The sequence below is a fragment of the Polypterus senegalus genome, chromosome 17, assembly GCF_016835505.1.
Source record: "Polypterus senegalus isolate Bchr_013 chromosome 17, ASM1683550v1, whole genome shotgun sequence".
NCBI lineage: Eukaryota > Metazoa > Chordata > Cladistia > Polypteriformes > Polypteridae > Polypterus > Polypterus senegalus.
The window spans coordinates 51,272,512-51,299,958 of record NC_053170.1 but is presented as its reverse complement, the minus strand read 5'-3'; the positions used below and the strand labels follow the sequence as shown (position 1 = coordinate 51,299,958).

The 27,447-nt window shown below is 37.0% G+C and overlaps 1 protein-coding gene across 4 annotated transcripts in view; it reads right to left on the bottom strand.

Moving 5' to 3' along the window:
• Window positions 1–202: 202 nt before the first annotated feature.
• The window catches only part of LOC120518162 (nuclear GTPase SLIP-GC-like), a 45,756-nt gene continuing 18,511 nt past the window's right edge, over window positions 203–27,447 (bottom strand). For all 4 annotated transcript variants that reach the window (XM_039740792.1, XM_039740794.1, XM_039740796.1 and 1 more), the window contains 10 exons: window positions 26,434–26,532; window positions 24,534–24,657; window positions 23,773–23,906; window positions 14,820–14,993; window positions 14,083–14,228; window positions 11,929–12,058; window positions 8,889–8,997; window positions 7,376–7,509; window positions 3,458–3,545; window positions 203–903 (listed from right to left, as the gene is read on the bottom strand). In XM_039740792.1, coding sequence (XP_039596726.1) covers window positions 836–903; window positions 3,458–3,545; window positions 7,376–7,509; window positions 8,889–8,997; window positions 11,929–12,058; window positions 14,083–14,228; window positions 14,820–14,993; window positions 23,773–23,906; window positions 24,534–24,657; window positions 26,434–26,532 — 1,206 coding nt within the window. In that variant the 3' untranslated portion in view covers window positions 203–835. The remainder of the gene's footprint in view (window positions 904–3,457; window positions 3,546–7,375; window positions 7,510–8,888; window positions 8,998–11,928; window positions 12,059–14,082; window positions 14,229–14,819; window positions 14,994–23,772; window positions 23,907–24,533; window positions 24,658–26,433; window positions 26,533–27,447) is intronic.

Sequence of the window (27,447 nt, the reverse complement as noted above, 5' to 3'; positions counted from 1 at the left end):
CTGCGTAAAAGCATTGATTCTGGGTCATCACAGCAGCAACATCAGATTTGTCATTTTTTTATATAATGCATATATTGCAAAATGTGAAGGTGTGGCTCCACTGTTACACAAAACACATCATGCTTGATCCTCATCTGTATGTCAACATGAATTAAACATTGCACAGACTTTGGGACTAAAATTAAAAAGAAACAAGCCCTTCTTCATAGTCATCATTTATTTGCTCACTGCATCAAAACAAACTTGTTTGTAAGCAATTTCTTTAATTCAAATATGAGCTAAACGTCTTTATTGAACAAAAAATTAGAGACAGAGAACAAAGAAAAGTAAGTGGGATATCTTACACTATACTCTAAAATATTTAGTAAATGCCACTGATTGCAATTAACATTAGTGAAAAAATTATAAAATAATGTATACAATACATCCTCCTTAGTTGATAAATGTTATTGCAAAGACAGACCACACTTTAATGAATTAAATATTTTATTTTAACAAGTATTAAAACTTTTTTCTGTAATACTTAGAAACTAAAAGAACACCAAATCATAAAGATCTGGCTTGCAATAGAGACAAACAGAAAGCACTGGATGATACCAGATATTAAAAAAGACAACTTTGGATGTTGCTTCTTTAGGTAGACCTTGCAGTCTTGATGATACCACTCATAAAAATGGACTGTAAAATTGTTGATATAACTTTAATGAATAACTATTTCTATTAACATTAGAAAGTCAGTACATGTTAGCATTCAAAGATGAATGCTAATTAGTTAAAATAAAAAGTATAGTACTGAAAATAAAAATGAAAGTAGAATTTGTCCAAGCTTGAGATTTTAGTCAAAAATATTAAGATTTAAAATTTCACAGAATCTCTTCATCTTCTTCAGTTCATCCACAGAATCTAAGTAAATGATAAAAATATGCTAATTAATAAAGACATTTTTAAATACATTTCTTTCAAAATGTCATACTCTTTGAAGATTAAGCTCTTGTCCACTTTTACAGACATTTGTTAAATTGAATATTTGTTTGTCCTGCAATGCATCAGCACCCCTCCATCGACTGTTTCCTGCTTTGTACTCAATAATGTCAGGGAAGGTTGTGCCCAAGTTAGAGAAGCAGGTGTGGAAAACAAATGAACCAATATTTATGTAAAACAAGAGCTCCTGTAAAACACAACCTGCAACTCTCAGACCTTTTACACATTATGATTAGTTATTTGTTTCTTTTGGATATTCACTGTAGAACACTGGAACATTATGGTAGAACATTGCTCCATGATAATCTATATAATATAACTAGTAAACTATGTGGCAAAAATTGAATAACAATCTTTTCTTTGATTAGATAATTTACTGTTTACTAATGGGATTATGATTAGTTACTTATTTCTTTTGGATTGTCACTTCTTATAATGAATCTAAATATATAATATACTAGCTGAAATACCCAGCGTTGCGTCAGTCAGTATCCGACCCGTTATATCCTTACACAGGGTCATGGGGGTCTGCTGGAGCCAATCCCAGCCAACATAGGCGCAAGGCAGGAACAAATCCCAGGAAGGGTGCCAGCCCACCACAGGGCAAACACACACACGGGACAATTTAGGATCGCCAATGCACCTAACCTGCCTGTGGATTATGGGAGGAAGCCGACGCAGACACAGAGAGAACATGCAAACTCCACGCAGAGAGGACCTGGGAAGCAAACCCAGGTCTCCTTACTGCGAGGCAGCAACGCTACCACTGCGCCAACGTGCTGCTCAAAAAAGAAAAAAGTATTTTTTTTTTTTAATTGTTTGAGAAAAACATAATTAAAAAAAAAACAACTCTAAAAACAAAGTAACAAACAATAAAGTCTCACTAATATCCTTGTCTTGCGGTCTTGTATGTATGTTATCATCCAGTTGAAGCTCGGAACCAGCCAACTCTATTTAATTTGAAAAGCAACAGGGTTGGAGTGTGACGTCAGAGTCTCTGGTTGCTATCACTTCCTTTACTACTACATGTGACAGAAAGCCGCTTTGCGGATCTTACGAGATCAGTGTGTGCGCTTCAATGTTTGATGAATGTTTCGATGTGGTGAAGCAAAATACCGACATACAGATACATTTGTGGTGCTTTTATATTCAAGCGTTCCATATTCCTGATCGTAATGATACGATACATTTTATAAGACTCACATACCGTCTTCTGTGCCATCTTTTTTTTTAGGGCTTCCTCCGGTACTGACAGGAGCGGCACACAGCAATAGATCACCACACTGAACACATTAAATGTATGGTATTCCAACTCTCTGCACATTTAGAATCCTTAGATTTATACTTGATATCACTTTCATTATGAAAAGCATTAAAGTATGTATGTTACATTTTACAGATAAATTGGTAATTTCGTTTAAATAATGAATACTGTTAATAATTATACCCATGGGAGTGACATGGTGGCGGAGCGTTAGCACTGCTGTCTCGCAGGGAATCACGTCGCTGATATTCCCTGCCTGGATTTTACATGTTTTCCAGCTAGGTTTCCTCAGTGTGCTCCGGTTTCCTTCCAAAGATATGCAGATTTGGTTACACTTAAATGACGCTAATGTATCTGAGTGCTTGTATTCACCTTGGATGAGTTGATGCCCATCCAGGGATTGTTTCAGCCTCGTGCCCAGTGCTTGCTGAAATGGACAAATCTCTGGACTGATGGATTTAATCATTAAACATCCTTTTCATAGATATTGCGGTAAGGTGTCATCGGAATTTAATGGGTGTTCCAGGCAATTCACAACGCAGCGAAGCCGAACCTGTTCTCACCGTGATATCTCGCACTGCCACCTGGTGGATTCCTCCAGATTTACGTAAAGTACATGCGCAAGTATAAACCGTACAATGCTTGCGTAGCAGGAGCATCCACTACAGCATGCGTCGTGTCGCGTGAAGTATAAACCCGGCCTTAGGAGGTTTCTTTTTGCCGGTGTGTTGGCCTCGCTTGCGTATCCTCAAAGCTGGAACCCTTACTCCGACTCTACATCCATCTCATTTCCAGGCCAGACAGACACACACACTTGCACGCGTAGAACTCTATTTAATTTCAAAAGCAACAGGGGTGCGGTGGCGCTTAAACCTAAAGAATGCTGGCAGTCACCTCCAGTTCGCCCTCTGGTGGTCATTCAGAGTTTCAACTGAATGATAACATGCATACAAGACAATAAGATCACCCCCCACTATACCTAGAAGGGGGTAGGTTACGGCTGATTTCATCCTACAGTATTTTTAGTCGACCAATGAGAAACATGTGTACCAAGTTTCATGAAAATCGCTCTAGCCGTTCAGACGTGATGCTGGAACATACATACATCGACTTTTATATATATAGATTACAACTGACTCATCCATTTTTAGATACAGATTATAGCTGGTTATAAATCTACTTGTGCATTTTTGTACATTAATTATTTATTACCTGGAAAATGCATTCCCTCTGGAAACTGTGCCAATGCCAGCTTCATGGATGCTTCCATTTTCTGTTCTAAAGTTAAATTGACTTCATCCTTTAACATATTGAATAATAATAAACATACAGATATTTACTAGCATTGCGTTAGTCACAAACATTTAAGATTTAATGATGCAAGTAAAAATTAATGTTTTTGCATATTAGTTATTTGTTGGTTGTATGTATTACAGATAATAAAATGTTATTAGGGTCATAAAGTTAGCAAAGAAAGTATACAGCTTTAAGTTTAAGTCTGCTCTCAAGTTCAAGTTAATTGACTGTGGAACATAGTTTACATAGTACAGTGAAAGTTTTACTTGCATGTCTCCTCAAAAAAATTAACAATAGTACAATACAAAGTTATAGATATATAAAGTATACATACAGTAGCTTGCAACACATATATAGTATATATAGAACTTTATGACCTATGGATAGAAAATCCCTGAATGTGTTGGTGCAAGTGCCAGTGGTCCTACAGTATATCTCAGGCCAAGAAAGGATGCAGGATGGCACAGTTCTGTAAGATAAGTGAGCATTGCACTGTTCATGTCCTAAAGAGAAGATGGCTTAGTACTAGTATTATTCTAATCGACATTCACAATCCTCTGCAGTGCTTTGCATTCTCTAGATAAGCAGGTGCTATACCCAGATGTTATACAGGCAACAAAGAGTGAATCTACTCTGCAGCCGTAGAAGTTAGGCTGTGTTCAAACTACTGAAGTGACTCAAAAGGCAAAAGAAATTTTTGCCTTAATGCGATACAAATCTGATGTTCTTTTGGCTTCTCCCATTAGGGATCACACAGATCATCTTGTTCCATATCTTCCTGACATCTGCATCTTCCTCTGTTACACACACCACCTGCATGACCTCTCTCACCACATCCATAAACCTTCTCTTAGGCCTTCTTCTTTTCCTCTTGCCTGACAGCTCTATCCTTAACATCCTTCTCCCAATATACATAGCATCTCTACTCTGCACATGTCCAGACCAATTCAATTTTACCTCTCTGGTTTTGTCTCTGAACCATCAAACTTCAGATGACCCTTTAATGTACTCGTTCCTAATCCTGTCCATCTTTGTCACACCCAATGCAAATCTTTAATTCTGCCACCTCCAGCTCTGTCTCTTTCTTTCTGGTTAGTACCACCGTCTCCAACCCATATAACATAGCTGGTCTCACTACTGTCCTGAAGACCTTCTCTTTCACTCTTGCTGATACCTGTCTGTCACAAATGACTCCTGACACTCTTCTCCACTCATTCCACCCTGCCTACACTCTCTTTTTCACCTTTCTCCCACAATCCTCGTTACTCTGTACTGTTGATCCCAGGTATTTAAACTCAACCACCTTTGCCAACTCTACTCCCTGATTCTTCATCATTCCTCTGACCTCCCTCTCATTCACACACGTATTTTTTCTTCTTCCTACTGACCTTCATTCCTCTCCTCTCTAGAGCATATCTCCACCTCTCCAGGGTCTCCTCAACCTGCACTCTACTCTCGCTACAGATCACAATGTCATCAGCAAACGGGGACTCCTGTCTAATCTCGTCTGTCAAATAAGAAAGGACTAAGAGCTGATCTAATCCAACCTCCACATTAAATGCATCTGTCACTCCTACCACAGTCCTCACCACTGACACTTCCCTCGTACATATCCTATACAACTCTTACGTACTTCTCTGCCACTCCTGACTTCCTCATACAATACAACAACTCCTCTCTAGGCACCCGGTCAAATATGCTTTCTCCAGGTCCACAAAGACGCAATGCATCTCCTTCTGGCCTTCTATATACTTCTCCATCAACACCTCAGAGCAAACATTGCATCTATGGTGCTCTTTCCTGGCATGAAGCCATACTGATGCTCACTAATCATCACTTCCCTTCTTAACCTAGTTTCCACTACTCTTTCCCATAGTTTCATGTGCTGGCTGATCAATTTTACCCCTCTGTCATTACTATAGTTCTGCCCATCACCCTTATTCTTAAAAATCAGTACCAGTACACTTCTTCATTCCTCAGACATCTTCTCACTTTCCAAAATTGCATTAAACAATCTGGTTAAAAACTCCACTGCCATCTCTCCAAAACACCTCCATGCTTCCAAGGGTATGTCATTCTCTCACACTCATTCTCTTCATTCATCAACCTCTCAAAGTACTCTTTCAATCTGCTGTGATAGCAGTCACTGTCCAATCATTGCCAGCTCATTTCTTGTACCTACACATCTCTTGGTGCAACAGTGCCTGCAATAATCATGAAAATATCAAAAGCTAGCCGCCTGGCTTTTTTCACATTCTCGACCTAATCATGTAGAACTGTTACCATCCTTTAGAGCAAACTGTGATGCATACATTAGCTACAGTATTTGTGCATTCATTTTGATGGTTTTAATATCACAAGTCATCTTCCAAATTTGAAGTTTTTTGTTGTTGGCGACAGAGATGATTCGTGCACATATCAGCGTGTGTGCCAGTTTGGAGGACAGATGCTTGAACATTACAGTTAGATACAGGTCACTTGTACTTATGAATATGAGCTGTCAAGATAGATTTATCTGATTTGAGCAAAAAATCTAAATTGAGCAATGAGGCTTATAAATTTAACATAGCCTTTGGGAGATTAGAGGCAGAAGGGCAAGCTTTCATTGGATATCTGAGGATGTAAATCTGTTGGTAAGCCTTCTTGACAATAGTTGAAATGTGCTGTGCCCACCAACAATGATGGTCACATTCTCAACAGCATCCCCTTCAATGTAGATGAGGGTGTGTTTTGCCCTCTGAATCCTGAAGTCTATGACCTGCTCTCTGATTTTGCTAACATTCAGGGTGAGATTATTGTCTTGGTTTCACTGAGTCAGCAGGTAAACATTTTCTCTGCAAGCCGTCTCCTGATTGTCAGTGCTGAAGAATATGATGGTATTGTCTTTAGTAAATTTAATGATAGAGTTTGAGCTGTGTCTGGATACTTAGTCAAAGATGAACTAGAAGTACAGTAGGGTGCTCAGCACACTATACTGTGGAGTGCCTTGAAGTTATGATGCTTGCCAGTCTGTACATGCTAACGTATATTGGTTAAGAATGACTAGACTCTAGTTGCAGTGGCAGATACTAAATTGAGGGTATTCCTAAACTGATGAATTAGCTTTGCTGGTACAACCGTGTTAAACGTTTAACTGTTGTCTATAAACAGAACTCTGGCATCAAAGTTTTTATTATCCCAATGTGCCCGGATAGTTTGAAGTGCAATTGGATTTGACATCCTCTGTGGGCTATTTGTGACAATATGTAAACTGGAAATGCATATGATTGTCTGGAATATTCTGTTTAACGTATCCCAGCACCAGTCTTTCAAAGCACTTCATCAGGATTGGAGTGAGTACCCCCTGTCACCAGTCATTTAGACAGGCTCCCTTTGTTCTTCTGGGCACAGTGATAATTGCATTTTTGAAGCAGGCAGGGACCAGAGATTCTTTCTGTGAAATATTAAAAATGTCATTGAAGATGTCGGCTAATTGGTCACCACAAGTTTTAAAAACATGACCTGCAATTCCATCAGGGTATTAATTCATGTAAAAGTCCCCTGTCTACATCATGTACAGAAAGAAAGAGAGATAAATCATGACTTGCTGGAGGCAATTGATTGGTGAGCTTCTTGCTATTGTGATTAAAAACCGGTCTAGAAGGCATTAAGTTCATCAAAAAATGAAAATGTAGATGAGACTCGATTAGTCTTTAGTTTGTATTCTTTTAGCATCTCTAATCCCTGTCAAAGTTAGTGCAAATTAATACAGCTGTTCCTGTATTTCTAGTTTACAACCAGACTGATGTTTAGGCACTTGGACTGCTTTTCTAAACATTTAGTCATTATACCCACCTTTAGTTTAGCAAACTCAGTTAGCATATTTTGCATTGCATCTTTGAACATGTAGCTCTGGGATTGTTTCACTTTATCTTCAAGCATCGTTTTCATTTTTTTCATGCAGTTCTTGCCTGTCTCATTGCTGGCTTCTAAAAGAGAAGAGTATAATAAATTATTTTTCCATACAAAAATAAGAAGAATAGGTTATTTGTAACTTTTATAAAGTGCTATACTCTAGCCTTACTCTTGTTTATCTAACACACCCTTGATTGCTGCAGCCCAATACAGAGGAATTAACACAAGTAGAAATAAGTCCTGAAGATGATGCCACTATATATCCTGGGACAAACAGATAATAGTAATAATAATAACAACAATGTCATTGCCCTGCATTGGGCTGGCACCCTGCCTGGGGTTTTTTTCCTGCCTTGTGCCCTGTGTTGGCTGGGATTGGCTCCAGCGGACCGCCGTGACCCTGTTGTTAGGATGTAGCGGGTTGGATAATGGATGGATGGATGGATGGACAGCAATGACACTATTTATATAGCACATTTTCATACAAATGAGGTAGCTCAAAGTGCTTTGCAAGATGATGAAAAAAGTTTATAAAAAATAAAAATATAAAAATAATATTAGGCAATGCTAAATAAGAAAGAATAAAGTATGGTTCAATGGCCGGGAGGACAGAAAAAGCAAAAAAAAAAAACAAACTCTAAAGAAAAAAAAATAAAAACAAAATCTGCAGGGGTTTCAAGGTCATTAGACTGTCCATCATCATAATAATAATACATTTTATTTATATAGCACCTTTCCCATGCTTAAGGTGCTTACAATCACACACTCCAGAGTAGTTCACAGTGACTGGTCTATAAATTCAGTCTGTGGCAGGAAGAACAAACTAACTTGTAAGGTCAGCACAAAAAGGCCTTAAAAAAATGCATATTTATTAACTTTTCTGTACATTTTGTTTTTGCTGTTCATATAAATAGTAACTCAAAGCTTTTCATTTGCCCACAAAAACTATTTCCAGGAATGCTTACTTTAAAGAAAAGCTTTAATCATTTTTGACATACCACGTAAAACTCAATATGTAACTAAATTCAATTAGTTAGATCCAAATTCATTTCTAGCCAGACCCACAACTGAATAATGTTTTGTGCCGGGGCAGGTTAACTAATTTGGGGTTTGCTAGGCTTTGGCCAGTATGGAGCTCCATTGATCTTCCTGTCAACACAAACACCCCCTAACACACACACCTCTGTACACCTTACCTTCAGATAGTGACCTATAAAAACATGAAATGAAGATCACTGTGCGGTACCTTATGCACTCAACGTTGCTTTTAACATACCACTGCAACAAAATCACACAGGCCATAGAAATGCGCACTAAAATGCCCAATCCAACTCTAGACCAATCATATGACATCAACAATAGTGGCTAGGATAGGAATCAGAATTTGTACTTTGAATTAACGCTGATAAAGAGAATTTTGTAAATATAATTTGTTGTCAGCACTAGTCTTTACCTTTATAAACAGGATCCATTTCATCTTGAACAGACAGCGTAATGGTGTTGTATATGATTTTTTTTCTGTGAAGGACTTTTTTCATCAAGAATGCCAGAACTCTTCTTAGCTAACAGCAACAAAAATGAGAAGTAAACCAGCATAACAGTTTTTCAAATATTTGACTAAATACCCATATCAGGGTATCTAAAAAAATTGGTAAGTTATCTGTCTGTATGGGTGTGCTTGTACATAGCTGAGATGATTTATTATGTACAGTTTTGATGTTCGGTTGTCGAGTATACATTTGGGTAATAACCCTAAAATTAATGTTTAAAATAACTTGCATTGTGCCTTTTTGCAATCATTTGATGGTCCTAGAGTGAAATATGCATTCCGATAAGCAATGTCATCTGTCTGATATTGTTTGCTGTCTCCTAAACTATAAATAAAAGGATGTATGACCAATTAACAGCCTATTTAAGTTCTCAAACTTTCATTTGCACGTTATTCTTCTATTGATGACTTTTTTACACACCTACAGTCAGTTAGTTTCACATGGTATTTAGACAAGCCACTTTCCTGCAAAAAAAACTATTTGTCTTTAAATTCTATTGCATTTTAGTTCAGATATCCTCCTTAATATAAGATTTAATTGATTAGTATAGAAATTAGGCTTTACCATTCACCCTAATCTGTCCTTCAGCACTCATTTTACTGTACTGTCCTACTACTGAATTTTCTAGTTAGAAATATAGGAATTGTTTTCTACTATGCAGTATAAAGAAACTTAACCCATGCATTTACTTCCAGAATAACTGAGAACTGAAACACATTATTTACGATTTTTAAAATTATTGTCTTTCTAATATGCACTTAATTCAAAAATGATGCCACAAGGATAATTATGACTCAGCTCTTTGCTGGTCCCCATGTATATTTAGGACAGATTTCAAAATCATGTCTAACATTTAAAGTTGTTAATAGCTTAGGCCTTATTTGTGTACATTCATTCATTAACTAGAGTGTACATAACAATTGAAAGCTGATGACTTGCTAAAAACTCCAAAGAATTCTTCTAGAAGGTGGAGCATTTAGCTAAGGGGACCTCTAACTATAGGTGTTAGGAATATACTGAGGCTTTAAATTCAGGTTGAAGGCTGTTATGCATCCAGAGAGGACTAGTTGGACCACAACATATTAGAATATTATAAAACTGAGAAGAACAGTTTTAGCTAAAACTGGCTTGATGAACTAAACGGTCTTATCTCGTTTGTCAAATTTCTTATGTTCTTATGCAATAGACCATTCAGCCCAAGAACCTCCTCCATCCTGTTTACTCAGATCATTCAAAATAATAGAAAGGTGAGATTTGAAGGCCTGTAAAGTTCTGATCTCCACCATATTACTTGGTCCAGCAAACTTCCCTGAATTGCTCCTGACAAAGAAGATGTGAGCAACCATGAGAACAGCATTAACCAGAGCAGTAGATGCAGGAGCGTTAGAGAAAATGTGATGAGAGTCAATATTTAAGCAGATGGTGTACTGTATATATGTCTGGTGTGGAACTTTAGCAAGCCATTATCACTGTCATTTATACAGAGTTATTTCGTTTATTATGTGACTTTGTTTACATTGCATTATACTTACATTATTCCCAATATATTTGAAAAGTAAGCACACTTTCTCTCTGAAAAGTAAATTGGGTTGTAATGTGCAGATTTATTCCCTCTATCATCCCACTTTTGGGCATTATACTACACTCTTACAAATAAAGGGGCCAGAGTGGTTTTTCAGAATGATACCATAGTCCAGGGGTCCTCAATCCCTGTCCTGGAGAGCCGCAGTGGCTGCAGGTTTTTGTTCTGACCTGGTTGCTTAATTAGAAAGCAATTCTTGCCAATAAAGCACTAACAAGCTATGAAATTAAATTAACTCTGCTATGTCAGGTCATTCTCATATCCTAGATTTTCTTTCCCTTTCTATCATGCAAATGATTTGAAGGCTAAAATGGACGAGTAATTCTCAGTCCTTCACTTTTTTCTCTTCATTTTTCTTCCAAGTATTTAATTAAACCCAATAGTGCAGATAAATACACACAGGTGTAAATGTAAATAAGCTAAATGGAGAAATGCTGCTCTCTCTTGTCATTTGCATGTTATTGACAATAAGGAGCAATTAAAATAGCTGTTTAAGACAAAATTAAGCAATAAGGGCTCAAAATCACTAAAGTGAAGCAGAAGTGTTACTTTAGCAAGAAGTGCTTTTTATTAAGCAAAAACCTGCAGCCACTGCGGCTCTCCAGGACCGGGATTGAGGACCCCTGCCATAGGGGAACTACTTTTGGTTCCCAAAAAACACATTCACATGAAGGTTCCAGAAGAACCTTTATTTATTTAGATCCATGACAGGCTGTATACAGCAAATAACTATGAATTAAATGGTAACAGGTTTATGAAATATCAGTGGGCCAAGATTTTACTGCATGTGTCCAGTAACCTAGGCTAATTATGAGTTTTCTTAACCTGTTAATGTCCTGCTAGGTAGCCTACCATACAAAGATTTTGTGGTTTTTTTTTCTAAATTAAATGAAAATTTTCAAATCACAAAGAATCAACTTCATATATAAACCCTGCCCAGAACGAAATGGTTCTTTGTCAAACAATAGCTCTATGAGGAACCACACAACCAAGTAAAGAACCATAAAATGCCATTAACGATCCAGTATTTTTACGAGTATAGTTGGGACAGCACCTGATGTGTTATAGTACTATAGCACTATAGGTCTCATAGATCAAAAGGCAAAGTGTACTTCGTTAAAAGGTAATTTTGTTATAATATGTTATAAAATGTCTTCTGATTTAAAAGATGCATGTGATTGTGAAAAAGTCACAGAATGAAATTTGAAAAATAAATAATTTATATACATTGTAGTGTACCAGTGATATAATGAAAAGTTTTGTTTAGGGAAACCATTAGCAAAACAACATAATACTAAAATAGTTAACTGTGGACTTGACAATATATTTTTATTCATATGAGGAGAAACAATAAATCATACTTCAGTTTTAATGAACACCAGACGATATGATTGAGCCGTTTTCTTTTTTGTAAATGTGCTCTCTTCTTGAAAATTTGTCTGGAGTAAATCCAGGGCTGCTTTTATACTTCTTCTTGTGTTCTTATCAAACCTGGTGTTAAAAATATTGATAAGAAAATTGAATTCTTTAGCCATTAAACCTAAGCAGTTTCAATAAAGAAGGCAATTAGCTGCATTTTAGTAATATTACTTACAGTTTGTAAAAATAGTAATTCGTAGTTTAAATCATTATGCCATGTAATATGTATTACTCGCAGGCAGTGTTTGGTAAAGTGACACATTCAAATTAATTTGCATTACGTAGTGTCACACATGCACATTGGAGAACCTCTTTGCAGGCTCAGTCAAGATATGTAATAAATTGCCGAGACAAGAGGGGATGCTACTACTAACATGGTCATCTCTTTCTTTCCCCACAGTACTCAAGAAGCCTCCCGATGACTGTGTTTATCCCGCACCTTTCTGGTAAAGTCATTATAAAATGGCGTCCCAGAGCAACCTGCTGGAAAGAGCTCCACTAGAGATGACCGCTTGGCTTGAATCTTTGTATACAGGACACATGATTATGAGCATGCATTGCCCACATATTCAAGGTCTCTCACCGGTGCTCCATCGATATCTAGTCCACCATTATCTGTTTCATCAACCACCTCAGGACATGGTCCAATGCCAAATTGAACAAATATGGTGACAGAATACAACCTTGCCTTACTCCTGTCTGTACTCTAAAACACTGAGATCTCTCTTTATCAATTCTTACACATGATTTCTAGTACTTTATTAAAAGCTTCTTTTTATTTTATATATATATATATATATATATATATACTATATATATATATATATATATACTCGCTTCACTTGCCAACCCCCATCCCCCTTCCCTGCCGCCTGTGCTTCGCGCCAACAAATTCACAACTCTGTCACTCGTGTATATGGATTTCACTTTCACCAAACAACAAAACTTTTAATTCTTATGGATACGCCTCTTCATTGGGAAGAAACACTACTTTTCCCTGATGGCAACACAAATTAGATGATCTACAAGTCTCCGACTTAAAGTTTAAATCTGAACAATATATTCAGTCTCTTTTTGCTGTTCTGTTATTTCACAGAGTAATTATTTCAGTTTGTTTCTGCTAATGCAATCTTTACTGTCATTTTTTTGAGACTTTAGGATGTTAGTACTTCCAATATCTCTAACCTGCTCTGCATGTGTATCGTGCCAACATTTTTTAATTCTTTACGACATTTTAATTTGTCATCTACTCTTTGTCTTTTATTTCTGGCCCCGGGTGTGGTTAAATCCCTTGGCACAAAGACTCGTCTCTCCAAGAAAATCACGTCTCGTCTCCTTCCAAGATTTTTTTAGATTTATTTTTATAATAGAGAGGTATTTTTTATTCACTATTTATATTACTAGGTAATATTTAGTTTTATATATTTTTTTAACATTTGTTTAGTTTTTCTTTTTGATAATCTATGAAACACTTCAGTTCAACTTATTACACTGTGGAAAACAGATGCAAATTTGACGTGACTTGAGTTTAAATAAGCTTTTTACAATGGTTAGGCCTGCTGTTCCAGTGATCCAACATTTAGGTTTAAATCTTGCATATGTACAGGTTTCTCTCCTAATTCTTATTCTTATTCTAATTCTTATTCCCACATTCCAAAGATGTGTATGTTAAAAAAGGTTTATTGGAAATTCTGTATTAGCCTGCAGTGTGTATGCACGAGAATGTGAAGAGCAATGAACTGGCACTCTATCCAGGGTTGCTTCTTGCCTTTTGTGCCTGATGCTGGTGGGATAGACTTCAGCCACTAGAACCCTGAATTAGCTAAAACTGATTTGAAAATGTTATATTATGACTTGAAGAAGCGTATTTTTCAGAACTTCACTGAAGTTTGCTTTCAGCAAGTATTATTAATGCCTGTAATTTCACTTATTAACATAGTAGTCTGTTAAGAATTATGACCCGGCTGCTTATGATGGAACTGTACAGAGTTAAAAACTTAAAACATTATGAAAGTCAGGCATCAAAACTTTTAAAAATTAAGCTATATGCTGAATAATTTATATAAATATGTGTATAAAATAAAAAATCATCTTACTGGAAAGTGTTTTTTATAGTGTTATCCACAGCCGCATAGATAGGTAAGGCCAATTCATTGTTAAGATCAATGATGTCGCCTTTAGAAGAGCGAAAACTTCCAGAGTTCTTGCATAAAGCCTTAATTGTCTGGTGGTTCAATCCTTCCTACGTAGAAAATATATGTATTTTAAAATATGAAAACACCATACTTGTAAAACATTTGTTTAGAATTTTTTCATAATGAATTCAAGAGCTCAACAGATAAAATAAAATGTTGAATTGTTTTTACGTAAACATAACAAAGAGGCAAAGTAAAAATGGTTCTACTTGTTCTGTAGACCTTTTGGAACATTGTACCCATGCTCTTTGCTTTCACTGTGATTATGTATTCTCTTTTTATAGTCATCTCCCTCTAACCACTCAGCTTTTTTCCTTGTGACCAAACTTCAAGCCTAAGAAGCTATATGGAATTCTCTAGATTTTAAAGTGCTCATGCCAATTCTTTTATTTGGTTGTTGTCAAAGATAATCCAAAACAAGAGTCCAATAAACAGTGCATCAAGAAAGAAAAAAGAAAAATATAAAAATAGGTAATACTAAGTAACAAAGAATAAAGAAAAGTCTGATGGCCAGGGGGACAGAAAAAACAAAAAAAGAAAAAACTCCTGAGGGAACAAACAAAACAAAATCTGCAGAGTATCCGAGGCCACGAGACCACCCAGTCCCAACTGGGCAAGACAATTAATTTTTTACTTACAGGTTTTAACAGTCGCCGAACATTTTTTATGCATTCCTTTTCAGCATTTTCCACACCTTTTGTCAATTCTTTTTGCAGTATTTTAAAAGTATTCTCAAAGAAATTAGCTAAAATACCAGCCTCAGCTTTAAGCTTTTTGCTCAATTTAAAATACAGAATTTCATTCTCATCGGCCTGGAAAAAAATGGAAAAATGAGGAAATTTAACAACCACCATATTCAAAAGGAAATTAATATACCCCACATCAGTCAAGCAGAGTGAAAGAAATACATCAATCAATAATTATTCTTTTTAGAAAATACTTAGGTAAAATATTCTTTACAGTAAAATATTCTTTAATAGCTCCTACTGAATATATAAAATCCAAATTGTACTTTCCGTAAGGGGCTCTGTATTGGTAATATTTTATTAATTTATAATCTTCATAGAATAGTACCAAGGTCTGCATTTATTGAAAATATATTTCTGTATAGGACAAGTTTACGTATGTACTTCTAATGAATTAATTCATGCTAAAAAGGACAGGCTGGGTGTTAAATAATATTGAATCAAAATTTCTCTTAACTCTTTCGTAATATTACAGTCTTGGATAACTTTGTGGTCCAAGGTTTTATCATACAAACTTTTTTAATTGTGGTAATTATCAATGCTCATAATCTACATTTGTACTGTACATTCAACAAAGTTTCTAAAAATGTATTTCTTTTTCATACTGCTATCTTTTTTCATAGCTTGTGACAACCCCTAAAAGGAGCAGCCGAAAGAAGATCTTTTTTCATAGCTTACAGAGCTTTTTTTATCAATTTCCTTTTTGATATTGGTAATTATCAATCCTCAGGATTTAGGTTTGTACATTTTATTCAACAAGCTTTCTAAAAACGTATTGCTTCTTTTTCATACTGCCATCTTTTTTCATAGCTTACAGAGATGAGAGTAAGGCATTGGCCAGTTTATTAAACTTCTTCCACTTGAACATCGCCTTAAAGTGATCACATTTTGTGTTTATTAAGCTAATGGAAATGGTGAAAATATCAAAATATCTAACTAACTATTCCACAGATTGTTGTATACATTAACACTGGCCCATGTAAAAATGTTAAAATGTGTCCTGTATGAAACACTAATATCTCATCCCAAAAATATTTTTGACATTCTTGCATGATTTTCCTATACAGTACAAGTTAGAAAATATACTTGTAATATTATTAATTCTTTACATTTATATAGCACTTTCTTACTCAAAGCACTTTAGTGAGTGGAGAGCCACTTCAGCCATCAATAATATGTGGAATCCACCTCAATGATGCAATGGCAGTCATTCTTGCACCATTATGCTCACCACATATTAGCTGTTAAGTGGTGAGAGAGAGAGAACCAGTTAGACACGTGGGGATGATTATGGGGACAGAATAACTAGGCCATGGTAGGCAATTTAGCCTGGACATCAGGATACACCCTACTGTTTAAGGAGGATGCCCAGTGATCTTTTATAACCACAGAGAGTCAGAACTTGGATTTTATGTATGTCTCATCCAAAGGAAGATGCCATTTTCACAGCACAATGTATCTGTCACTGCACTGAGGTTTTGAGATCTACAGACAGATCACTGGTAAGCACTCTCTGCTGGCCTCACCAACACCTATTCCAGAAGAAACGCAAGCTTTTCTTAGATGGTCTCTCATCCAAGTACTGGTCCCGGCCCAAACCTGCTTAGCTTCAGGTGAACAATTTGTTCTGAAGTGCATGTGGTATGGCTGCTGACATGTGTTTGGAGATTTTTGCCAATTTGAAAGTGTCATCATTTTATTTTTTTTTCAGTTACTTCATCAAAGAGTCAGTTATCATATTTTTGTAACATATTTTGGGTCATTCAAAAAAAACAGCGATGACAAAATACAATTACATGGGTTAGTGGACTAAATTAAATACATACTTTTTATTAATAGCACTTTACAGTATCATATAGTAAACAACTTAGCCTAAGCAGGCCTTTGGTGGCTCAACAGCTTTCACTGACTGTAGATATTAATTCAAATGATGTAAAAATGACATCAATGAATCCCCTATTGTAAAATATTGATTATAGAGGATCGAAGGCTAAACTGAAGTTCAAACTATTTAAACATGAAAGACACATAAATATATAAAATCTATTAAATCTCAAAATTGTTGGCTGCTTTAGACAATGAGGAATAATGGAGAGCATTTATATTAGAATGGCTTACAATTATTATATTAGACACTAAAGTGCTCTGGAAGTGACTGCACACCATCTTTTCACTTATCCTTAATATGTATGTGTCAGAGGGGGACATTTTTGTACACTGGGTCATTTAATTTCTCTCTTAGGAAAAGAAACATGCAAATATTACATTTAAAGCCCAGCAGATGAACAGACAATAGTCACCCATTGTTTGGACTGAGGCAAGAAGTTAAAGGCAAATTTCCTGGGTTATCCTGTAACTGATTATTGTCCATCCATCCATTTTCTAACCCGCTGAATCCGAATAGGGTCATGGGGGTCTGCTGGAGTTTTTCCCTAGCCAACACAGGGCACAAGGCAGGAACCAATCCTGGGCAGGGTGCCAACCCACCGCAGCTGATTATTGTAATATTGGTATTTACTGTCTTGCAAAAGAGTCACCACTTTGACAATATTGGTTTCTTGACATTAGATCTGTACTCAGTAATGGGAACTGAAGGAGATTTAAGCTCTGGCCAGGAGAAGGCAAATAGAGGAACAGTCAAACTAAAAACGCTGCCAAGACACTCGGACATAGCACAGGGGCTCGCAGGCTGACAAGGGTACATGGCTGGCACGATGTGACGCACAAGGACAGCAACACTTACTTCCAGGGAGGAAGAGACAGCTCCACAAGGAGACGCCAGTTGTGGATCCAGTGAGAGAGGGAAGCGCATGAAAGGACCGAACAAAGCTGGTAGATGAGAAGTGAGGCGTGCCTAGGTCACAACAACATAAGGAGCCCAGAGTGGGAAAAAAGGAACGTCGAAGAGACGCTGACAGGCATTCAATGATTTGACAAAACTTCTGTTGTGAAACGAGTGTCTGGTGAACAGAGTGCATCCATGGACAGTTGAACGATTAAGTGTTGGGGTAACACAGTGCGAACACTGGACTCTGCACCACTAAAGGTTGTATCCTCCAATTCTGTTTTTGATGGACTTTTAGAGTGTGGACTGTGTGTTTTCCTTTTAAAAAAGGAAATTTGTTCTTGATATTATTAGATTTTGTTTATGTTCATTTATCTTTTTAATGTACTTATTATTGTCTAGAAGCTACTGTTGTTTTTCCTGAAATTACTGTTGTGTCTTTCATTGTGTGTTTACTCACCGCCCAATTTAAAGAACCCTGTGTGCTATTATTGGTAAATTTCAGGAGTTCACAGTCTCTTAATAAAACTGTCTGGCATAGTCGGATATTTTAATGGTGTCTAAATTAGATTACTTGTAAGTGTGACCAGATACCTGTCACATATGTTCTCCAGAGCTTTTTTGTACCAATCATAGTTACTTTTCTTATGAAGTAATGTCATAAAGAAAGCTAACGTGTCTGTTAGGTCAGTTAAATTAACCAAAAAATAAGGCTTGAATATTCAAATTAAAAACAAGTAAATATTTGAATATATTTGAACTCAGGTTAGTAACTCTAGGTGTTTGTGATGGTCTGGGGTTTGCTCCACACTCTCCATTGCATTTGGGAGCCTGTTGAATGCAACACCATCGATAGTCATGTATGTTTGTATTTTTAATTCTTACTTTATTATTATGGTAATGGTTTTGATGGAGCAAACTACAAAAGCTTAAAGCAAGATAAAATCATTTGGGCAGCAATTATGTAAATATAAAAGACATCAAAACCTGGTGCAGGTTCACCCCTTAAAAAAGCAACTGTATAGTCATTTTATTTTCTGTCTGGTAGTGACAGCTGGGAGAACAAATCCTTTTGCAGATAGCAAGTCATAACCATTTAAGTTCTTCTGCTACTTAAATCCCGATCAGCGTGAAAACTGTGCTTGTAGCAAATGTAACACCCCAACTCCTCCCAGAATTACGCCTCTTTGAATATGCAAAAAATAGCTATATAAATCGCCCTTAAGCACAGCCTTCTGTGAAAAGACAATGGGAAAAGCACAGGGGAAATATAAGAATTTCAGCGAATACCAAGTGGAGGCAAAGGAAAAACATACTATTTGTTCAAATAAACCGTGGTATAATCAACAAAAGGAAGTTGATTGAGTGACATAGCATGTTGGAGAAACTTGAAAGATCAAGTTCACAAAATCGCACAGTGCCGGAAATAAAAAAGAATTCACATATCAAAGTCGCCGTGAAAAGCCGAGTTGTAGCCCACTGTCTGAGTGTCATATGAAAGCTTATTAGGGTACAGAGAACAATAAAAAAAATAGGCACACAGTGGGGGAAAAAGCACGAAATATCAACTTCAATCTCGACATTTCCACTTTAATCACATAATTTATTTTTTCATTAAAGTAGAACATCATAAACTTCATCTTAAAATCGTTTAATTAACCAGTTTCTCAAATCACATCGTAATCAAAGTAGCACGTTAAATGCTTTGTTTTTTTTTTTTGTTTTTTTTTTTTTATGTTAAATTATGTTAAGAACAGATCGATCCCCTCCCCTGAGAGAGAGAGCAAACCAAATGGTGTAAGATATAAGGTTTGTAAACATACCTAAGTTAATAAATGCTCTGTGCTTTATGAACTTATTTTAAAATATTACTGATTAGATCCTGCCATGTTTTGAAAAAAAGTCTGTACAGATCCTCTAACTGAGTATTTGATTTTTTCCAATTTTAAATAATATAACACATCAGTTTCCCACTGACTTAAAGAGGAGAGTTTGGGTTCTTCCAGTTTATCAGAATAAGTCTGCGTGCCAAAAGTGTAGTGAATGCAATCACGATTTGTTTGTCTTTCTCCACTTTAAGCCCCTCTGGAAGAACCCCAAACACAGCTGTTAATGGGTTAGGAGGGATTGTGAGTCCAAGGCTGTCTGAGAGGTAATTAAAAATTTTTGTCCAGAATAATGTTAATTTGGTGCTGGCCCAGAACATGTGACCTGTTGAGGCTGGGGCTTGGTTGCAACGTTCGCAGGTTGGATCCTGCCCTGGATACATTTTGGAGAGTTTTAGTCGAGACAGATGTGCTCGATATATAATTTTGAGTTGTATAATTGTATGCTTTGCGCATATGGAGCTCGAGTGAATTCTCTGCATTGCTACTTTCCACTCCTTTTCTGATATGTTAATTGGGAGATCTTTTTCCCAGTGTCCTCTTGGATCTTTGAAAGGAAGGGATTGTAAAATGATTTTATATATTGTAGAGATGGAGTTTAATTCTTTAAAAAAAGCGTGGATGAGGGTGCAAGATGAGGAAAATCTGGAAGGTTCTGTTTAAAAAAGTTCCTGATTTGGAGATAGTGAAAGAAATGTGTAGCTGGAATGTTAAATTTGGAATGTAATTGTTCATAGGATGCAAAGACGTTGTCTATATAAAGATCTCTAAGCAAGTTAATTCCAATTTTTTTCCAGATATTAAAAACTGTATATGTTTGTGAAGGTTGAAAGAGGTGGTTCTCTTGCAGGGGTGCCACAGATAGAAGCTTCTCCGTCTTAAAATGCTTTCCACATTGGTTCCAGATTCTAAGTGAGTGGAGTGCAATTGGGTTATTAGTGTATTGCCGATAACGTGTGTTTATTGGAGCACAGAGCAAGGAATACAAAGAAGTACTGCAGGATTTTACTTCTATTGCGGTCCATGCCTGTGTATGTTCTTCTATTTGTGTCCAAGTTCTTATCGCCTGTATATTTGCCGCCCAGTAATAAAACTGGAAGTTAGGTAGAGCCATGCCGCCTTCTACCTTTTGTCTTTGTAGGGTAAAAATGCTTTGTTTTGTATTTGATCTTCTATGTGCTCTATGTGTGTGAATCACTATGTGCTTCTTAAACCGGCTCTCTTCCTCCAACTGGACACAGAATCCATGACATTCGTGATATTACATCTCTCTGAATAACTAAAATACTGAGATGTATACGTAATGTCATTTTCATGATGATAGGAGTTAAAGCACGTTATTAAACATGTGTTTCACTTCAATTAAATAATTTATTGCAGCAGTACTCAGAGGCGGCTCTAGGCTTGTGGTGGCACTGGGCAGAGGAAGAATCGGTGGCTCCTTCCCGCCAATGTCATGCACGGTGGATGGCCACGTCCGTTGCAGACACTGCATAGCCGCCTTGTGCTCATTACAAGCATTTAACTTTTGCCGAAATTTGTCGCTGCGTTTTTTGCTGTGTTGTTATTTTCTCTTTCTGTTTTATATTCAATATATATTGCTGTAGCTGTCACTGCAGTCAGTGCTTTTCTTTCCCCAAGTAACCGATCGCCACACAATCAGCTCTGTAATAGAAGTTAAGCCATCTGTAAGCTTAGCGCAGATTCTTCAAAACGTTTAAAGAACATTGAAATATCTTCGTAGTACATGTTTGATTATTCTATCCTTAACGACCAGTGAAGAATATAGATTATTTAAATGAAGTCAAAGTTTAATCTGTATAATTTAACAAACATATTTTGCTGCATTTCACCTTAAAAATGATATCGTCATCATATGTAAATACGCGCTTTATAAAGTGGCTCAGGTTGTACGATATTATAACTGTAGTGCAAGTTTACAGTGAGGTTATTATACTTATAAGTACAAACAGTTCTACAAGGAGTACTTGATTGACTGCATTTAAAGTTCTTGGGATGAAACTGTTTCTGAACCGCGAGGTCTGTATAGGAAAGACTTTAAAACGTTTTGGCGTGGCTGAGACAGCGTGTCCTTGAAGCTGTATACCGATAATTCTCTTTCCGATCAGCTGCTGCTGTGATTCACACTCAGATACAGTGATATAACTCTGAGTGGTGCAGTGAAACTAATATGGAAAAAGATGATCCGCTGTGGCAACTCCTAACGGGAGCAGCTGAAAGAAGAAGAAGAAAAATAAGAAGAAGAGGAAGGTGCAGTGAGAGTAACAACGCTAAAGCAGTTATGGTATTTGGAATACTATGGCTGTTCCCTGGACCATTATATTGTTACGAGTTAATTAAAATCAGATGCATTACACTAATAAAAAATATGCGGTTAGTTTCGGTGTATTTATAAAGCCGCATCATGAAAATAATGAGTAACCACACAGGAACAGTAGCATTGCTTTGATGCTGGGTGCCGCCAGTCTGCAAAAATGAGCAGAGAACTTGCGTACCACAAGGCATGAGGTACCATGGAAAAGTGCGTGGCTTTACGCCAAGTGTAGGTTTTATACATCACGATTTGAACGTGGAAAAGTTCTTACGCAACATTTCTGTGCGTACGCACCGTTTATACATGAGACCCCAGATCTGCACTCATTAATGGGACTGAAGGAGATTTAAGCTCTGGCCAGGAGAAGGCAAATAGAGGCACAGTCAAACTAAGAACGCTGCCAAGACACTCGGACATAGCACAGCATAGCACAGGGGCTCGCAGGCTGACAAGGGTACATGGCTGGCACGATGTGACGCACAAGGACTGCAACACTTACTTCCAGGGAGGAAGAGACAGCTCCACAAGGAGACGCCAGTTGTGGGTCCAGTGAGAGAGGGAAGCCGCATGAAAGGACCGAACAAAGCTGGTAGACGAGAAGTGAAGCGTGCCTAGGTCACACCAACACAAGGAGCCCAGAGTGGGAAAAAAAGGAATGACGAAGAGATGCTGACAGGCATTCAATGATTTGACAAAACTTCTGTTGTGAAACGAGTGTCTGGTGAACAGAGTGCATCCATGGACAGTTGAACGATTAAGTGTTGGGGTAACACAGTGCGAACACTGGACTCTGCACCACTAAAGGTTGTATCCTCCAATTCTGTTTTTGATGGACTTTTAGAGTGTGGACTGTGTGTTTTCCTTTTTAAAAAAGGAAATTCGTTCTTGATATTGTTAGATTTTGTTTATGTTCATTTATCTTTTTCATGTACTTATTCTAGTGTAATAGAAGCTACTGTTGTTTTTCCTGAAATTACTGTTGTGTCTTTCATTGTGTGTTTACTCACCGCCCAATTTAAAGAACCCTGTGTGCTATTATTGGTAAATTTCAGGAGTTCACAGTCTCTTAATAAAACTGTCTGGCATAGTCGGATATTTTAATGGTGTCTAAATTAGATTACTTGTAAGTGTGACCAGATACCTGTCACATATGTTCTCCAGAGCTTTTTTGTACCAATCATAGTTACTTTTCTTATGAAGTAATGTCATAAAGAAAGCTAACGTGTCTGTTAGGTCAGTTAAATTAACCAAAAAATAAGGCTTGAATATTCAAATTAAAAACAAGTAAATATTTGAATATATTTGAACTCAGGTTAGTAACTCTAGGTGTTTGTGATGGTCTGGGGTTTGCTCCACACTCTCCATTGCATTTGGGAGCCTGTTGAATGCAACACCATCGATAGTCATGTATGTTTGTATTTTTAATTCTTACTTTATTATTATGGTAATGGTTTTGATGGAGCAAACTACAAAAGCTTAAAGCAAGATAAAATCATTTGGGCAGCAATTATGTAAATATAAAAGACATCAAAACCTGCTGCAGTTTCACCCCTTAAGAAAGAAGCAACTGTATAGTCATTTTATTTTCTGTCTGGTAGTGACAGCTGGGAGAACAAATCCTTTTTAGGATAGCAAATGATAACCATTTAAGAGCTTAGTCTTTCATTGGTCTTTCATTATTGTGCTTGTAGCAAATGTATTCGCCCCCAGCATCTATGCAGACGCATTGGGGCCTATGCACTAAACAAAATAAAGTAAAAGGAAGACGTTGGTTTGAAGTACTTTATAGCAGGAACCAAATCAGCTACATGGTGTTCTCAAAAATATACAAAGGAATACCTTCTCTTCTGCATTTTCTTTGGGAACATTAAGAAATGATATAATCCCAGACACCTCAGAAACATAATTTTCGACTGCTTTCTCAGTCTGGTTGACATGGATCACCTTCAAATGCTCTTTTAATAATGGGAGTTCTATAAACAGTAAAAAAAAAAAAAAATTATTTGTATTACCAGTGACAACTGGTTCAGCTAGTTTCTCTAACTAAAGAAAAAACTTCCCTGGTCTGAAAGTAATCTAACCCATTTTTGCATTGTTCTGGAAAACATTACTTTTATTGCATCATGTTAAATAAATGAAACAAAAAAATTAAATGGATTTGAAAATGACTAAAATATTATTCACAATGAAATGCTAATTTCATACAGAGAGATTATTTTCTGTTATTTTGGAAAAAATATGTGAGCCAGCATCATTGCTGGCAGCAGCCAAGTCTACATGTTGAGAAATGATGCAAGAATCAATGTGAATAACACACATAAAGCAGAAGTAAGCTAGCAGGTTTCATTCCATCTGCCCAAAGGGATGCATTGTTCAACAGTGCTGCATTTGTTCTTGGCTTCAACAAGACTAACGACAGGGTGCTGCACTGTGCATATGCAAATTACCCTTAAACCATTGGGAACATGTTGTATTTTGTCAGCTTCTATCCATTTCAGTTACTGTGTAATTCTTAAATTGCCTTTTCTTTTTCATTTTCCCTTGCATATTTTATCTCAAAAATGTTTCATCAAAAATCATTTTAAAACCCACTGGCTTACCTGTTTCTTCAAATGTTAGGATTTTCTTTTTACCCTGATTGTTATTCCAATATTCCTTAGAACTCACTGTAAACACTTTAATGGGACTGTGGACAGCATTCTCCTCAGAGCCAAAAAGAAATTTCTGAAAATATAAGTTGAATTACTAGAGTAAGTTGCTTAAGTTGTGATTTGATTAGCAGGCCAAATAAACACATTGTTAAGATGAACCTGCTTTAAGGAGTGCAAGCTGCATGTTGTGTACCTGCTTTGTCAATAGCATATTTGGCACCAGCCTCAATGAGGTGTTTATGGAAAATCACTCCATCACAGGACTCATTCTCGCATTATCACCAATTAACCTAACTTGGAATGTGGATAAAAATCAAAATGTATGGACATTACAAACATTGACAAAGGGAGAGTGGGAAAACTTCACATAGCAATCGACAACACTGACCTCGCCAATAAAACATATCCTATATTGAGAGTGAGGGACTAATACTTTAGCTTGGATTCCATGATTGTTTATTGTCCCATGTAGTGCGTGAATGTAAGAGCATGTACAGTAATGCCACACCAAAACTGAAATGTTTAATTTTACTCATTAGGGAAAATGTTTGCTTTATTACATTAGGGTCAAGGGTGATCTATGCAGGATTTTTTTTTGGGGGGGGGTCCCATAAATTGTAATGTTTTTTTTTAGTAGGGTAGAATTATCGTAGCCTTCTTTCTTTTGTCTGAGGCCTCCATTAAAGTCCAAATATATACCAGTATATTAATCAGCAATATGTAATGTTTTTGTTGTGTCTGTATTTACTCTAAACCTGGTAACAGTGGTAATATTTTCTGAGCAATCCATGATCACAAGACAGATTTAAAATGAAACAAGTAGGCACAAAAAAAACGCATAAGCAGAAGATCTCATGAGACTCCAGCTCACCATGACATTGACTGAGTATAGAAAATGGACAGACAGGGGGGAGTTGCTACTGTTTTCTTTAGGATTTGGGAGTGTGTTGTACAATAAAACAAATGTCAGAGCTTTAAAGAAGGCAGTGCCTTTTATCAATCTGATCTTTGCACTACAGTATAAGGTCTGTGAAGGATGGCCGGGGCTAATGCCCGGCCATGACGCCCCTTAAGCATATGTACCAGGGGAGCAAGCAGGGGAAACCCAACATCTCCCCCTGGACGCTAGATGGCAGCCTCCCTGGGTTGCAGCAGTGCCTCGGACTCCCCCAGGGCTTCATGGCGGTTGTAGTTTTGTGCAGCCCTGTTGGGTTCTGCAGGCGCCGCCAGGGGGTGCTGCAGTTGGAGCTGCTGGACCCTTCTGGGCACAAGTTTCGCCACACCTGGAAGTGCAGCCGGATGTCGGCAATCAAGCACCTGGAGCACTTCTGGGTGCCCAATAAAAGGAGCCAGCAACCACCAATCAGCGGTCAGAGTCAGGTGGAAGAGGACGAGGTTGCCTGAGAAGGAGTGGTGTGGCAGAGGAAGAGTGGTTTGCTTTTGTGTGTCAGTCTTTTGAGACTGTGCTGTGGCTGGGGATCACGGGGAATACGTGCCCTCCAGCTGAAGAAAATAAAAGTTTATTTATTTCATACGTGTGACTCCTTGTCCAATCTGTGTTGGGTCGGGCGCATATATAGTGACTTTTTACAGGTCTTATACAAATACACAGAAACATGGTACATTCAAACAGTACAAATTGATTTTCTTGTCCTTCATCAACCAAAGACTCATGATTAAAACTATTTACAGTTAAAACTGTATTTTCTTTTATTTTATTTGAAAAGAAAAACACAAATTCTTTTAAAATGTCGTTTTTGCCTTTCTGTATAAGTGATTCTGTTACTTCCAGTATTGCATATAGTAAAAATTACATTCAGTGGCAAAAAAATAAAAAAGAAATACATACTTCTACTTTGCTGTTACATTTGTCAAAAATATTCTTTTTGACTTGACTATTTCTTTTCTGTATAATCTGTCTCCTTATTTGACTTTCATCACATGAGCCCTGTAAATAGATACATTGAAGTGACAGTATTATGTGATGTTTTAATAAGCATACAGCTTTGAGTTAGGTTGATGCTATTACTAACAATTTAAAGACAATATCAAACAAAATGCAAATTTAAGTCTAATGCAAAAATGAATATCGTTTAATTTGAAGAATTATTTTGCTTCTGCTCAAGGCCGAATTACATCATTCAGCCTACAAAATAGACATATTGCCAAATAATAACTGAGATACACACACATATATTTAATATGCATACAGTCATAGCCAAAATTATCAGCACCCCTGGAATTTTCCCAGAAAATGCACCATTTCTCCCAGAAAATTGTTGCAATTACAAATGTTTTGATATACACATGTTCATTTCCTTTATGTGCATTGGAACAACAAAAAAAAACAGAGAAAAAAAAACAAATCTGACATAATTTCACACAAAACTCAAAAACGGGGCCGGACAAAATTATTGGCACCCTCAAATTAATATTTGGTTGCACGCCCTTTGGAAAAAATAGTTGAAATCAAACGCTTCCTATAACCATCAACAAGCTGCTTACACCACTCAACTGGAATTTCCGACCACTCTTCTTTTGCAAACTGCTCAAGGTCTCTCAGATTTGAAGGGCGCCTTCTCCCAACAGCAATTTTGAGATCTCTTCATAAGTGTTCAATCAGATTTAGATCCGGACTCATTGCCGGCCACTTTAGAACTCTCCAGCGCTTTGCCTTCAACCATTTCTTGGTGCTTTTAGAGGTATGTTTGGGGTCATTGTCCTGCTGGAGCACCCATGTCCTCTGACGCAGACCCAGCTGGGCCCTACATTGCGCCCCAATATCTTTTGGTAGTCTTCAGATTTCATGATGCCTTGCACACAGTCAAGGCATCTAGTGCCAGATGCAGCCAAACATCCCCAA